The sequence below is a fragment of the Benincasa hispida genome, chromosome 3 (assembly GCF_027475165.1).
Source record: "Benincasa hispida cultivar pf3 chromosome 3, pf3_genome.v1.1, whole genome shotgun sequence".
Classification (NCBI taxonomy): Eukaryota; Viridiplantae; Streptophyta; class Magnoliopsida; order Cucurbitales; family Cucurbitaceae; genus Benincasa; species Benincasa hispida.
Window position 1 is genome coordinate 18,079,871 of NC_143480.1, and position 12,447 is coordinate 18,092,317.

At 38.4% G+C, this 12,447-nt stretch overlaps 1 protein-coding gene across 1 annotated transcript; it reads right to left on the reverse strand.

The window, feature by feature from the left end:
* Positions 1-2,032: 2,032 nt before the first annotated feature.
* On the reverse strand, positions 2,033-6,921 carry LOC120073388 (2-oxoglutarate (2OG) and Fe(II)-dependent oxygenase superfamily protein). The gene is made up of 6 exons (XM_039026225.2): positions 6,442-6,921; positions 5,506-6,093; positions 3,588-3,673; positions 3,131-3,441; positions 2,961-3,032; positions 2,033-2,861 (listed from the first exon to the last, which is right to left on the reverse strand). Exons 1-6 carry the CDS (start codon positions 6,614-6,616, stop codon positions 2,582-2,584), a joined length of 1,512 nt encoding a protein of 503 aa, XP_038882153.1. The 5' UTR covers positions 6,617-6,921; the 3' UTR covers positions 2,033-2,581.
* Positions 6,922-12,447: the final 5,526 nt, after the last annotated feature.

The following is a 12,447-nucleotide window of genomic DNA, read 5'->3' on the forward strand; positions in this document are numbered from 1 at the left end:
TTTTACAGATTACATAATTTGTTTGATTTTGACACAGCCATCATGAGATATGCCTTTCCTTATCATGCATTTCTATGGGGTTTAGAACCATAATAAATTAAAACAAATCAATTCAATAGAGAAACACAGAGATTTCACAGTGTGGGTGTTTTTTGTTTTATTGGCCAAATGTGTTCCAGTCCTTGTTTCAAAGTTTTAACTTTTTAGACTTGGTTTTATCAGTGAAAAATCACTACCACTTCTCTCTCTACCCCTATCAATTAAAACTATTTTTTAATAATATGTTAAAACTTTTACTTTTTATTTTTTATTCTTAAACTCTCGTATAAATCTATAACTAACAATTTAGTCTTTGTAATTTATAACGACTAAGTAAATCTTCAATTTTTTTTTATATATAAATTATGTATCAATTTTTATTACGTAACAACTTAGTTTTATAGTTTATAAGTAAATTTGATTCTCAATCAGTTTATCCATCTACACGTGTAAGAAATTTCATTAAACTATATAACGATAGACTGAATCGTAATATATTATAAAATACACTTATTAAAGTTTATGAACTAAATCGATAAAAATTTGAAAATATAGAAACTAAATTGTTACGAACTAAAATTAGAATTATTTTTTAACCTAAAATTTGAATTTTAAAAAAAGAAAAAAAAATCCTGAGAAGCTTACCTCATGGGGGGAGTCCCCTTAGTTGTGTGTACAGCCCTAGGGTTTTGGTACACTCTCCCTTTTCTTCCGGGTAATCATAAATCTCTCTCTTATTTTCTCACCCATATCACTCAACATACATCACAATATCATTCCATATCTCTCTAGACCCCTATTTCTCTCTCTCTCTCTCTTTTTTAATAAAAATTATTATATATATATATATATATATATATATATATTTATATATATTTTTTTTAAAAAAAGTATATATTATGATTATTTACCCTTCACTCCTAAGGATAGAGACATGTAACCACATAAAGAAAACCCTATCCACAAGTTTTTAGCCTTAAAAAAAATGATAGTAGGTTTAGTTTGTGGACAATGACTGAAAAATGGAATTCATAATTACAAACTACTTGTAGAAAGCAACCAAAGCACACAAGAAAAATAAAAAAAGGGCAAACGTAGATGGAATAATATTGGTACTTACAGTACTGACTTTCCCTCTTATTACGTATTGTGTTTTTCTGCTCTCTCCTCAACTTTTCTTCTCTCTGTTTTAGCTCTTAAATATGCTAACTTTTCACTGCCCTGCCCCTCTAGGGTGGACCCTTTTCTTCTATGCAGTTCAATTAATTTAACACTGGGGAAAACAGAGACAGAAGCATTTAAATTTTGAAGTTTTTCAGTTCCTTTATAAATACAAATTCAACACATATATTATCTAGAGGAGTATGAACCTTGAACCAACCTTTATTATTCCTTTTGAGACATTGTTATATGCATCAATCTGAATATGGTTAAACATTTCCTCCTGTTTTTGGTATGTTGATTTCAATATTTAGATCAGTCCAAGAGGATTATATCAAAGAACATATGATAATATACAGAGAATGATATTGAAGTTCTAATGTTGAGATTTACAGGCCGAAGAAGAGTCCAGTGGCCTGTGAATGTGGATGATACTGGCCCATTCTAAACTTCCATGTAGAGTAGCTTTTTTTGGATGTTGAATTTCATGGTCCCATCTGAAATAATTTACAATTGAGGAAGTGGCTTTTAATGTAACATTTATCTGAAGCAACAGAATCCCCTGCCATATAATCATCTCCAGTTCATTTTGCAGAGCTAAAATCCCTTCAAAATATTCTCACTCCTACAAGCTTAACGATTCAAATTCATTAGAGTGGTAGAAGATTTAAAAATAGGCTAAAATTCGACTTTATATAAGAAACAATCCTCTATATATTTCACCAATGCACAAAAGAGAGAGATTTCACCACGATTCAAATTCATTACAGTGGGAGAAGATTTAAAAATAGGCTAAAATGAGAGAGAGAGAGAGAGAGAGAGAGAGAGAGAGTGGGAGAATATACTCAGAACACTTTTTAATCACAGGGCGCTTACAATCAATAAATCAATATGAACACAAAATCTTCACTCAGTAAAATCCCGATGAATTGCTCTTATACAAGATAGCTTGAAACTGGTGATCAGCAGCATTGCCTCCGACTTTGATGTTGTGTGCTGTAGAATAAATATGTTTATGCTTTTATTTCTCATTCTGCAAGGTATGATCTAAGATCCATTTGAGAATTCTGCTCAGAGTTGTGTTCTGGATCAATCGGACACTCCCAAGGGCAGAAACTCGAACTTTTTACAACATTTCAGTAACAAAGTAACAATATAATAAAGGAATCTGACAAATATGACACCATCTAAACGTGCTAATATATGCTTGGAAAATTCTTGGTACACAAACGAATAATATCTAATATGTCAACATGATACAGAACTTGCAAACCAGTTGCCTTGTAGCTTTTTATGTATTAATCTTAATACCCGACTGTCTGATGCAGAAAATTGATGAAACAGGACTGTTAAATGAATGCTACTCTTCAGCTGTCTAGATTTACTCTCTGGTCCTTCTATCTGCTGAACTATGTCGACCTCTACCTGGATTGCGTGGATCAAATCGAGTGTCGCTTCTGTTTCCAGATCCCCTGTTTCTCATATGACCACCCCTCCTAAATGGCTGCCTCCTTATTTCTCTTTCTGATGACACGGGAGAAGTTGGTACATCATTTTCACTTGCTTCATAGGGCAATGGTTGGATTCCCTGCAAATCCGGTTCTGAAGCATACTCAATTGGCCTTTTGGACTCATCTATTCTTCTAAATGTAATTGATATCCTAATATAGACCAGAAATGAGGCACGTTAGGTTGAATAACTAGCAAGCAGAGATCATTGCTAAATAGAATCATAATCAAACTGCCTTCGTGAATTATACCTCTTTGTTGGGACTGCAGGTACACAATGCTTAGCAACATCAGCTCCATTTCCATTTAACACAAGAACAGACCTGCGAGAAAATGAATAACAGTAAGATTGAAAATCTAATGCAATTCTGCAGAGATGGAAATGGGTAATTAACCACGAAAGTAAACATAATCGGCGTACCCCACAGGCAGAGGGATTGCAATTGGCCCAGAAAATTCACCCGGTCCTACAATAGAAAGGTTTGATCCAAAAACAATATTGCATTCACTGAGAAATGACACAGTGCAAAAAGGTCGAACAAAATCGTGGTTGTCAATATGGGGAGGAATGCAGTCCCCTTCATCATAGATGTTCACAATGCAACTATCAGGAACACATGTTGGAGGAAGCACATGCCACCTCACCAACCTTCTAATGATCACCTTAAAGAGAGAAGGTATTGGATCCACAATTTCACTACGAAGAATTCCAGGAGGATTTCCATTTTTATCCTGTCATTAGAATGATTCACCCTTCATTAATCATGATACTCTAATTAGGGATACTAGCCCAAGCATCACAATTAGTTGAATCTTGAAAATGAAAAACTAAAAGCAATTCAAAAAACCACACCAACTTAGCAATCAGATAGACTCACAGGTGCATAATTGTAACAGCACCCAAACTGCAAAGTTACACGCCCCTTTCCCTTCATCCACTTTTTAGGAGCTGAAAATGTTCGTTCTGCAAAAAATTTAAAAATGGTGAATGTGGTGTTGCATTCAAATCATTGTAATGTAATCAAAAGAAAAAAAAAAACAAGGGGGAAAAAGTCATTGTCATGTTTGTACAGAATAGAAAAATAAAGAAAAGTTGGAGATGGCCATTAGAAAAAGATGGGCCCTTCACACTCAAAGAATCACATCCTCAACATCACACTACAGCTCTACACTCACGTTTTGTAGAAGGGTACTTTCCCAAAGAACATCAGAATTTTTCTTGTGAGAACTTTGGTCATGGAAGCATTTGCACTGTTGATGTTAAAAAAAAAAAAAAAGAAAAAAAAAAAGAAAAGAAAAGAAAAGAAAAAAAGAAAGAAAGAACCCCGAATTGCTTCCTCACCAAACTGGTGTGTCCTTTTTCCAAAGAAATTCTTGCTACATATCTTCATTACTTGCCCTTATGCTGCTTTATTTTGAAATCATATCCTATTGGCTTTTAATTGGCACCTAGCTCTAATAAGAAAGCTGATCACTTTACTACAATCCTCATTGATCACCACTTATAAGTCCTTTGGAATTGCTTCATCAAAGCCTTTCTTTCGATCGAATGCAGCCATCACATCTTCGAGGATATAGCCATCGTATTTCACAAATTCTTTGATCATTTAACTTATCTTGCTCTCTCTTGGACCACATCCACACAAAGAGAAAATTTTTCAAGATAACGCACACCATGAACAATGCAGTATGTGAATTGACATACAATCAACAAAAGAGGGCAGAGAAAATGGCTATGCATTCAAATTTGCTTGGTAATTTGGTTGGAAGAGTTTGTAAGGTTACCTCCTTACTACATTGTATTACTAACTTCCAAGAATAGGATTACAAGGGAAAATAACAAGAACCACCGAGCCAATTCGAGAGGGTCAGTAATCTTTTTCTCTTTTTTTTTATTCGTAAGTGTCCAGGATAGCTTACACGCATCTCGTCTAATCTCAGAGGACAACCCACCTAACTCTACAACATTTGGATGTCAAGAAAACTTGTAGGATATTAAATCCTAGGTAGGTGGCCACCATGGATTCAATCCATGACCTCTTATCCCTTTATCAAGGGGATATTCCCTTATTTACCACTAGGCCAACACATGATATATTGATAGCAAAAGGATCCACGATCCAACACTCTTAAGAAGGTTAACAACCAAGATGCACGAACAGATTTAAAGATATAAATCCAAGAGAGATACTAGCCTACAACAAACCCCCAATAGTTTATAAATAAAGTATTTTATAATGGAATGAGCCAGTCTGTGGTGTGGTTAATTAGATACTAGAATTAGCATTTAGAGCCCAGACTATAAGATGTTGGATGCTGCAAAATGGCTGTAATTGATCTGAGGGTTGATAGAAGCAAGCAGGAAAGGCCAAAAATGCATTCTTAGAACGTTCCCAATGAAAATTCTACATAAGCAAAGCCAGATAATATGACAGGGTCACACTCTCCCAAAACCACCTACTCCATGACAGCTGGTTTCATGCCTCATAGCTTTACCATTTGTTTTAACTAACATGATATTAGCTTATTACCTTACATGCTAGAACAAAAAATACTAAATGGAAATAGGATGGATCCCTATGTTGTACTTGTCACTGACTAACAGCTCTATAGATACTATACTTATACTGATGTGACATATTACATGAGCCCAGGTAAATCATACATACCATACTAAGAAAAAAACAAATAAGGAATGGGATAAATCCCCCTGTTACATACACACGAACCACTATGTCAGCATTCAGTAGAAGATAAAGGATATTAATATGCAAATGGGAATATGGGAATAATTACCTCTTAATTCTCCCTTCTTGCCCATCTCCTGAAGTGCATAAACATGATCAACTATTCTCTTCTGTTCTGCAGCACTAAAAATACCTGTATGAAGCTCAAGTCCTTCAAGAATATTGACTAATTTTCCTTTAAACCTCTCCAGACAGATAAAATCTTTCTTCCGTCCAACATTCATGAACCTGATGTGCTCTCTCTGCTCTCTAGACAGCGTTGGCTTCTCAATAACCTTCGATATTGTTAATTTCCTTGTGGACTCATTAATACTGACTAATCTTTTTTCCGATTCATACTCATCATCTTCTTCTTCTAGTTCATCTTCCTGAGTCATATCAGCCCACGACATTCGAGGCCCTGAGGTCTTGGTGGAATTTAATTTAGAGGACAGTTCACTAGAAGAAGTTTCAGGTACTACATCAGCTTCATTCCCTTCATTTATGCCGTCCTTCCAACTCCCTAATGAATTTGTTTCCCCTTCATCTTTCCAACTTCCAAGAGAGTTTGCATCACAGGCATCATCCTGATTCCCATTACTCTCATGCATGTCTTCCACTGGTGGTGCAGCACCAAAATTCTCGCCGGAACGGACAGCTACAACATTGCCAAGTTCAACAATTTCCATCAGATAATCCTAATGATTAAACGGGGGAAGCATCGAGATCTTGCGAACCAAAGGTACAGATCACGTAAATTGTCAAACACAGTAGACGCCTCACTCTTTTTAGCAACAGAACACATCAAGAAATCTCAGAGCTCTAATTTAATAAAATCGATTCCCCAACTCTTTAAAATTTATAATTTTTCCTTCATACACTCAAAATATGTTAAAGAACCTAAAAGATTAGAGGGGTTATCCTCTTTAACGCCCCTCGTGCAACAATACATCAAGAACGAATAAAAAGCCAAAAAAAAAAAAAAAAAAAAAAAAAAAAAGAATACCTGGATCGAGGGCACGGATACGATCGGAGAGCAATTTGGTGCAGTCTCGACAAAGATCTCTGGAAAGAAACGGAAGCCAAGTGGTGAGAAACTCGGAAGCGATCCGTAGCTCTGAGGGCTTGTAATTATGAAGAAAAGGGTCTTCCAATTTGAGATGCTGATGACTAATCGCCATCGGCGAGTGACGGACAATCGACTGCAATGGAGGGAGACGATGGCTGTGAAGATGTTGGTGAAGAAGCAAAGAATCTGTCCAGAGCAAAGCCGGAGAACTCGAGCGGAGCGATGGTGCTAGAAATCAAAATTATGGGAAGACTTGGTTTGTGGACCGCAAAATATAGAGCGGAATTGCGAATATTGTCCTAATTCGACAGCGGCAAATGCAAAATTTTGGAAGATAAGTACCTAAGAAAAACAGCATTAGATTCTCGCTCGGATTCGGGTTCTTGTTCTTTTATAGTTACGGTTTTGGGTCAGGCCACTAAAAAAGCCCTAGACATGTTTTTTTCTTTTTTTCCCCTTTCAAGTACTACTAGTTTTTTATTACTATTTATTTTTTTGATCTTTTTTCTGGGAATTTTGAGAATTTTCAAAAATAAAAAAAAATAAGAAAAATAGTTACACTAGTAGCAAATTTTAATTATATTTGTGATAGACATTGTTATCGATATTCTATCATAAATAGACGCCGATAGAAGACTATCAACGTCTATCAATAATAGAAATTGATACAAGTCTAATATAGATAGACGCTGATAGAAATCTATCAATATCTATGAGTGATAGAAACTAATAGAAGTCTATCATTTAATTAGTGATAGAAACTTATACAAGTCTATCATTATTGTAACGATCCTAGTTTCCTACTTAATTCTAGGACGCTACTTCATGCATGCATAGGCTTAATCGTACAATTTCTTTTAAACCATCAAATAAAAGAGCCAAATTTTATTTAGTAATGCTCAAATGAGCAAAGATATGAAAACATAATTAAATAATAATAAATAAACTAAAATAAAATAAAATAATTTACCATTCGGGGTACCCTTAACCCTACTAAAAAAAATGAAGGAAATTAAATAGTTAAATAAAAAAAATTTGATATATTTTGCACGAAAGTGTAAGATGCCTAACTCCTAAACCAGATTTCAAAACATGATACTAGGTGCGGAAGCAGTAAATCGTTCTAATGACCAGGTCACGGATCTCTCTTGTCATGCGCCAGTTTGTCATTACCCTTACCTAAAAAATAGGAAAACAAAAGGGTGAGTATAAAGATATATTCAGTAAGTAGCCCAGTACTTGGCCCACTCAGTGATTTGTTAGTCTATCCATTGGACCAAAATGCACAAGGGCATCATAGACATAGGCATAGGCATAGGCATAAAAGGCGAATTCGAAGGCACACTTTCTTAAGTAGTAACATAAAGGTCACAGGCATAAATACAAGTGGTGATCCCAAAAAAGACTCCGTACATAAGCATAGGATGTGGGCCCAAAGGGTCACACATGCGATGTGCATAGCCTCATGGTACACTAACAGCCACTAAAATCTCATATGGACATAAGCATACAAACATTCAGTACAATCTCAGACATAAGCATGCAATCAAGACCATGAATCAGCATCAAACTTTAATACTGCTACCCATACATCAACTTTATCATAGTTTACTCATACATTAAACCTTGTCACAATCTATTCTTACATCAACATTAACACCCTATCCCTAGCCTACTCATGCATCAACCTTATCACAGTATTCAATCTACTCTTACATCCAACTTTACACAGTATTCTCAAACGTCAACTACAATTACCCATATCAAAATACATCACAGATTATCCATAAATGACATAGAAATTTTCAGTAGGCTTAACAAGATCTTAGGGCAACCGGTAGTAAACCACTTACCTTAGGATAACAAACTATCCCAAAACGAGACCTTACTCCGCTCGCAAACTTTCTTCACCGTCACACGTTCCTAAAATCAATCGCAAAATCCATAGGTGAACGTTAGCTTAGGCCCAAGAATCCCCAAATGACAATGGGCTGCCAAAAAAAAAAAAAACCAAACTTACCCAAACAGACAGAACGGTCGAAACCACCGGGATCCACGGCGACCCGAACTAGTGACAGGCGGACGGAGAGGACGGCGCTGCTGGAAACGACGTGGCTCGCGACTTCAGCGTTCGACGGCTTCATCTGCATCGGGTCGACGATAAGCTCTCGACTTCAATGTTCGACGAGGCGCGACTGGAACGCTTGCGGTCGAGTGGCTGGGAGTGGTCGAAGCTAACGATCGAAACCAAAGGTTGAGCAATGGACAGGGAAGAAAAACGATCGGCGATCGTGGCTGGATGTCGAAGGTTGGCCAGTAAAGAAGGAGGCGGCGGCGACTGCACAGTGAAAGGGGGTTCGCGAACTGGAGAAAGAAGAAAAAAAAATAATTTCTTTTTCCCTTTTTTTTTCTTTTTGCACGCATCCCAAGGTCCCCTAACACCTTTATAACCCTAAACCCTTTTTCTTTTTCCTAAAATTAACCATCAACTCTCCTTTTTTTTCTTTTTTTTTTCTTTCTTTTTTTTCTTTAAAGATAAAACTTTGGGGCATCACACTCTTCCCCCATTTAATAAACTTTCGTCCTCGAAAGTTCTAATCCTGGAAGAGCTCTGGATGTAGTGCTCTCATCTTGTCCTCTTATTCCCAAGTTGCTTCTTGAAACTGATGGTTCTACCACAGAACCTTCACTAATGGCACCTCCTTGCTGCGCAATTTCACCTCACTGGCCACAATTTTGTGCGGGCTTCTCCTCGTAACTCAAGTTTTCATTTAGTTGCAAGGGCTCAAAGTCCACCACATGAGACAGATCCGTTAAATATTTCCTCAGTATGGAGACATGAAATATATTATGGACCGCGGAGAGAGATGGTGGCAAGGCCAACTGGTAAGCCACGCAGCCGACCCGCTCCAAGATCTAGAATGGCCCTACAAAACATGGACTTAGCTTACCCTTCTTCCCGAATCTCAGGACACCCTTCATCGGCGCCACTTTCAGGAACACTTTGTCACCTACTTCGAACTCCAGATCTTTACGCCTAACATCCGCGTAACTTTTCTGTCTACTTTGTGTTGCTAGCAATCTAGCCCTGATCTTCTGCATGGCTTCATTCATGAACTCCACTAACTCAGTTCCCACCAGTTTCCTCTCCTCAATCTCACCCCAACAAACAGAAGACCTACAACCCCTGCCATAAAGAGCTTCAAACGGTGATATGCCAATGGTAGCCTGATAATTATTATTATAAGAAAACTCTACTAAATGTACCCTGAGAATTCCAATGCACAAGCGCACAACATGTCCTCCAATGTCTAATTTAAACTTTCTGTTTGCCCATCAGTTTAGGGGTGAAACATTGTACTGAAGTTCAACCGCGACCCTAAAGCTGCCTGGAGGCTCTTCCAAAAACTAGAGGTGAAACGAGGGTCCTTGTCGGACACAATTGACATTGGTACACCATGCAACCTTACTATCTCTTTTATGTATAACTGAGCCCACTTACTCACCGCGTACGTGGGCTTTCTTGGAATAAAATGTGCTACCTTGGTGAGTCTGGCTATTACAACCCAAATTATCGAGAAACCCTTCGCTGTCCTGGGCAACCCCATAATAAAATCCATAGCCATGCTCTCCTATTTCCATTCTGGCACATCCAATGGTTGTAGCAAGCCTGCTATCTTCTGCCTCAGGGCCTTCACCTGCTGACAAACTAAACATCTACTGACATAGTCAGCTATCTCCCTTTTCATATTGGGCCACCAGTAATACCGTTTCACATCTTGGTACATTTTGGTACTACCTGGGTGCATCAAGAATGGAGAGTTATGAACTTCTGCCAACAGTTCCCCTTTCAAGTCATCATCTGCTGGGATGCACAACCGTCCCTATTACAAAAGACCCTTGTCCACTAACACAGAAAATTCACTTTCCAGACCCGACCCTACCTGATGACACTTCTAAACCAGGTCAGGATCACCCCTGCTGTGCAACAATAATCTGCTGCTTCAAGGTTGGTTGCACTGTCAATTGGGCTAGCTGCGAAGTGACTTCCCCCACTGCTACCGTAATCTCTGCTCATTCCAGATCTTTACACAACTGAACCTGCTTAGTGATCAAGGCGGCCGAATGAGCTACCTTTCGACTGAGGGCATCGGCTACCACATTCGCCTTACCTGGGTGGTAGAGAATCTCACAGTCATAATCCTTTACTAACTCAAGCCACCTGCGCTGCCTCATATTTAACTCTTTATGGGTGAAGAAGTATTTCAGACTCTTGTGGTCGGTGAACACTAAAATCTTTTCCCTATACAAGTAGTGTCTCCAAATCTTCAGAGCAAACACTACCGTTGCCAATTCCAAGTCATGGGTAGGATAGTTGCGCTCATGGTTCTTCAACTGGTGGGAGGCATAGGCAACCACTCTACCATGTTGCATAAGCACGTAACCCAAACCCTTCTTAGAAACGTCACTGTAGATCACGAAGTTCCTAGATCCGTCTGGTACAGTGAGAACCAGGGCTGAAACCAACCTTTGCTTAAGGTCCTGAAAACTGTCCTCACAAGCTTTGCTCCAAACAAACAAAGCTCCCTTCCTGGTTAGCTGGGTCAACGACGTGGCCATGCTGGAGAAATTCTCTACAAACCTACAATAGTATCCACCCAATCCCAGGAAACTACGCACCTCACTGACCGTTGTAAGGGGGTCATTTGGTAACAGCCTCAATCTTAGCTGGATCCACTGAAACCCCATCCTTCAACACCACATGCCCAAGGAAGGACATCTTCCATAGCCAGAACTCGCACTTAGAAAACTTTGCATACAGTTTGTTTTCCCTCAGTGTTCCTAGGACCTTCCTAAGATGTTCCTCGTGTTCCATCTCTGTCTTAGAGTATACCAAAATGTCATCAATAAAAATGATTATAAAGGCATCTAGGAAGTCCTTGAACACCCGGTTCATCAAATCCATGAATACCGCTGGAGCATTGGTAAGACCAAAAGACATTACAATGAACTCGTAATGCCCGTATCTAGATCAGAATGCAGTCTTCGGAATATCACTGTCCCTGATCCTCAGCTGATGGTAACTTGACCGTAGGTCAATCTTGGAAAATACAGTAGCACCTTGTAGCTGATTAAACAGGTCATCGATTCTAGGAAGCGGGTACTTATTCTTAATGGTCACCTCATTCAACTCCCTGTAGTCTATGCATAAACATAACGACTCATCATTTTTCTTCACAAACAACACTGGTGCACCCCACAGAGAAACACTGGGTCGAATGAACCTTTTATCAAGAAATTCTTGTAATTGAACCTTCAATTCTTTCAATTCTACCGGAGCCATTCTGTACAGAGCTTTGGATATAGGAATAGTGTCTGGCTTCAATTCAATCGTAAAATCAATCTCCCTTGGTAGAGGCAATCCCGAAAGTCTTCTGAAAACACATCGGGATAATCTCTCACAACTGGTTCAGAGGTTAATGCAACCTCGGTTTCCTTTGTGTCAACTACGCTAGCCAAGATACTTTAGACACCTTGGTTAATCAATCTCTTAGCCTTAACCACTGAAATCACCTTGGGCAAAACTACTGTCCCGGCCCCTTTGAACTTAAAGCTGGCTTCTCTAGGGGAGTTAAAATTCAACTCCTTACGAGAATTGTCTATACTAGTATGGTTAGTAGCCAACCAATCCATTCCCAGAATTACATTGAAATCACGCATGTCTAAGACTATCAGAGTCACATCAAGGATGCGGTTTGCTATTTCTAACTGACATGCTTTTATCTTTTCACTTGATATCATAATTTCTCCTGATGGTGTAGACACTGACAAAACATAACCTAAAGGTTCCAAAACTAACAGGCATGCTTTACGAACAACGAAGAAATGAAAGAATGGGATGAGCCAAAGTCAAACAACGTCAAGGCATAGTGTCCCAAGATT

Coding starts and splice junctions, on each gene's coding strand:
- LOC120073388 (XM_039026225.2), bottom strand. CDS start 6,616: ATGGCGATTAGTCATCAGCATCTCAAATTGGAAGACCCTTTTCTTCAT. Junction 6,094..6,441: donor TATCCGTGCCCTCGATCCAG/GTATTCTTTTTT, acceptor GCAATGTTGTAG/CTGTCCGTTCCGGCGAGAAT. Junction 3,033..3,130: donor GCAATCCCTCTGCCTGTGGG/GTACGCCGATTA, acceptor ATTTTCTCGCAG/GTCTGTTCTTGTGTTAAATG.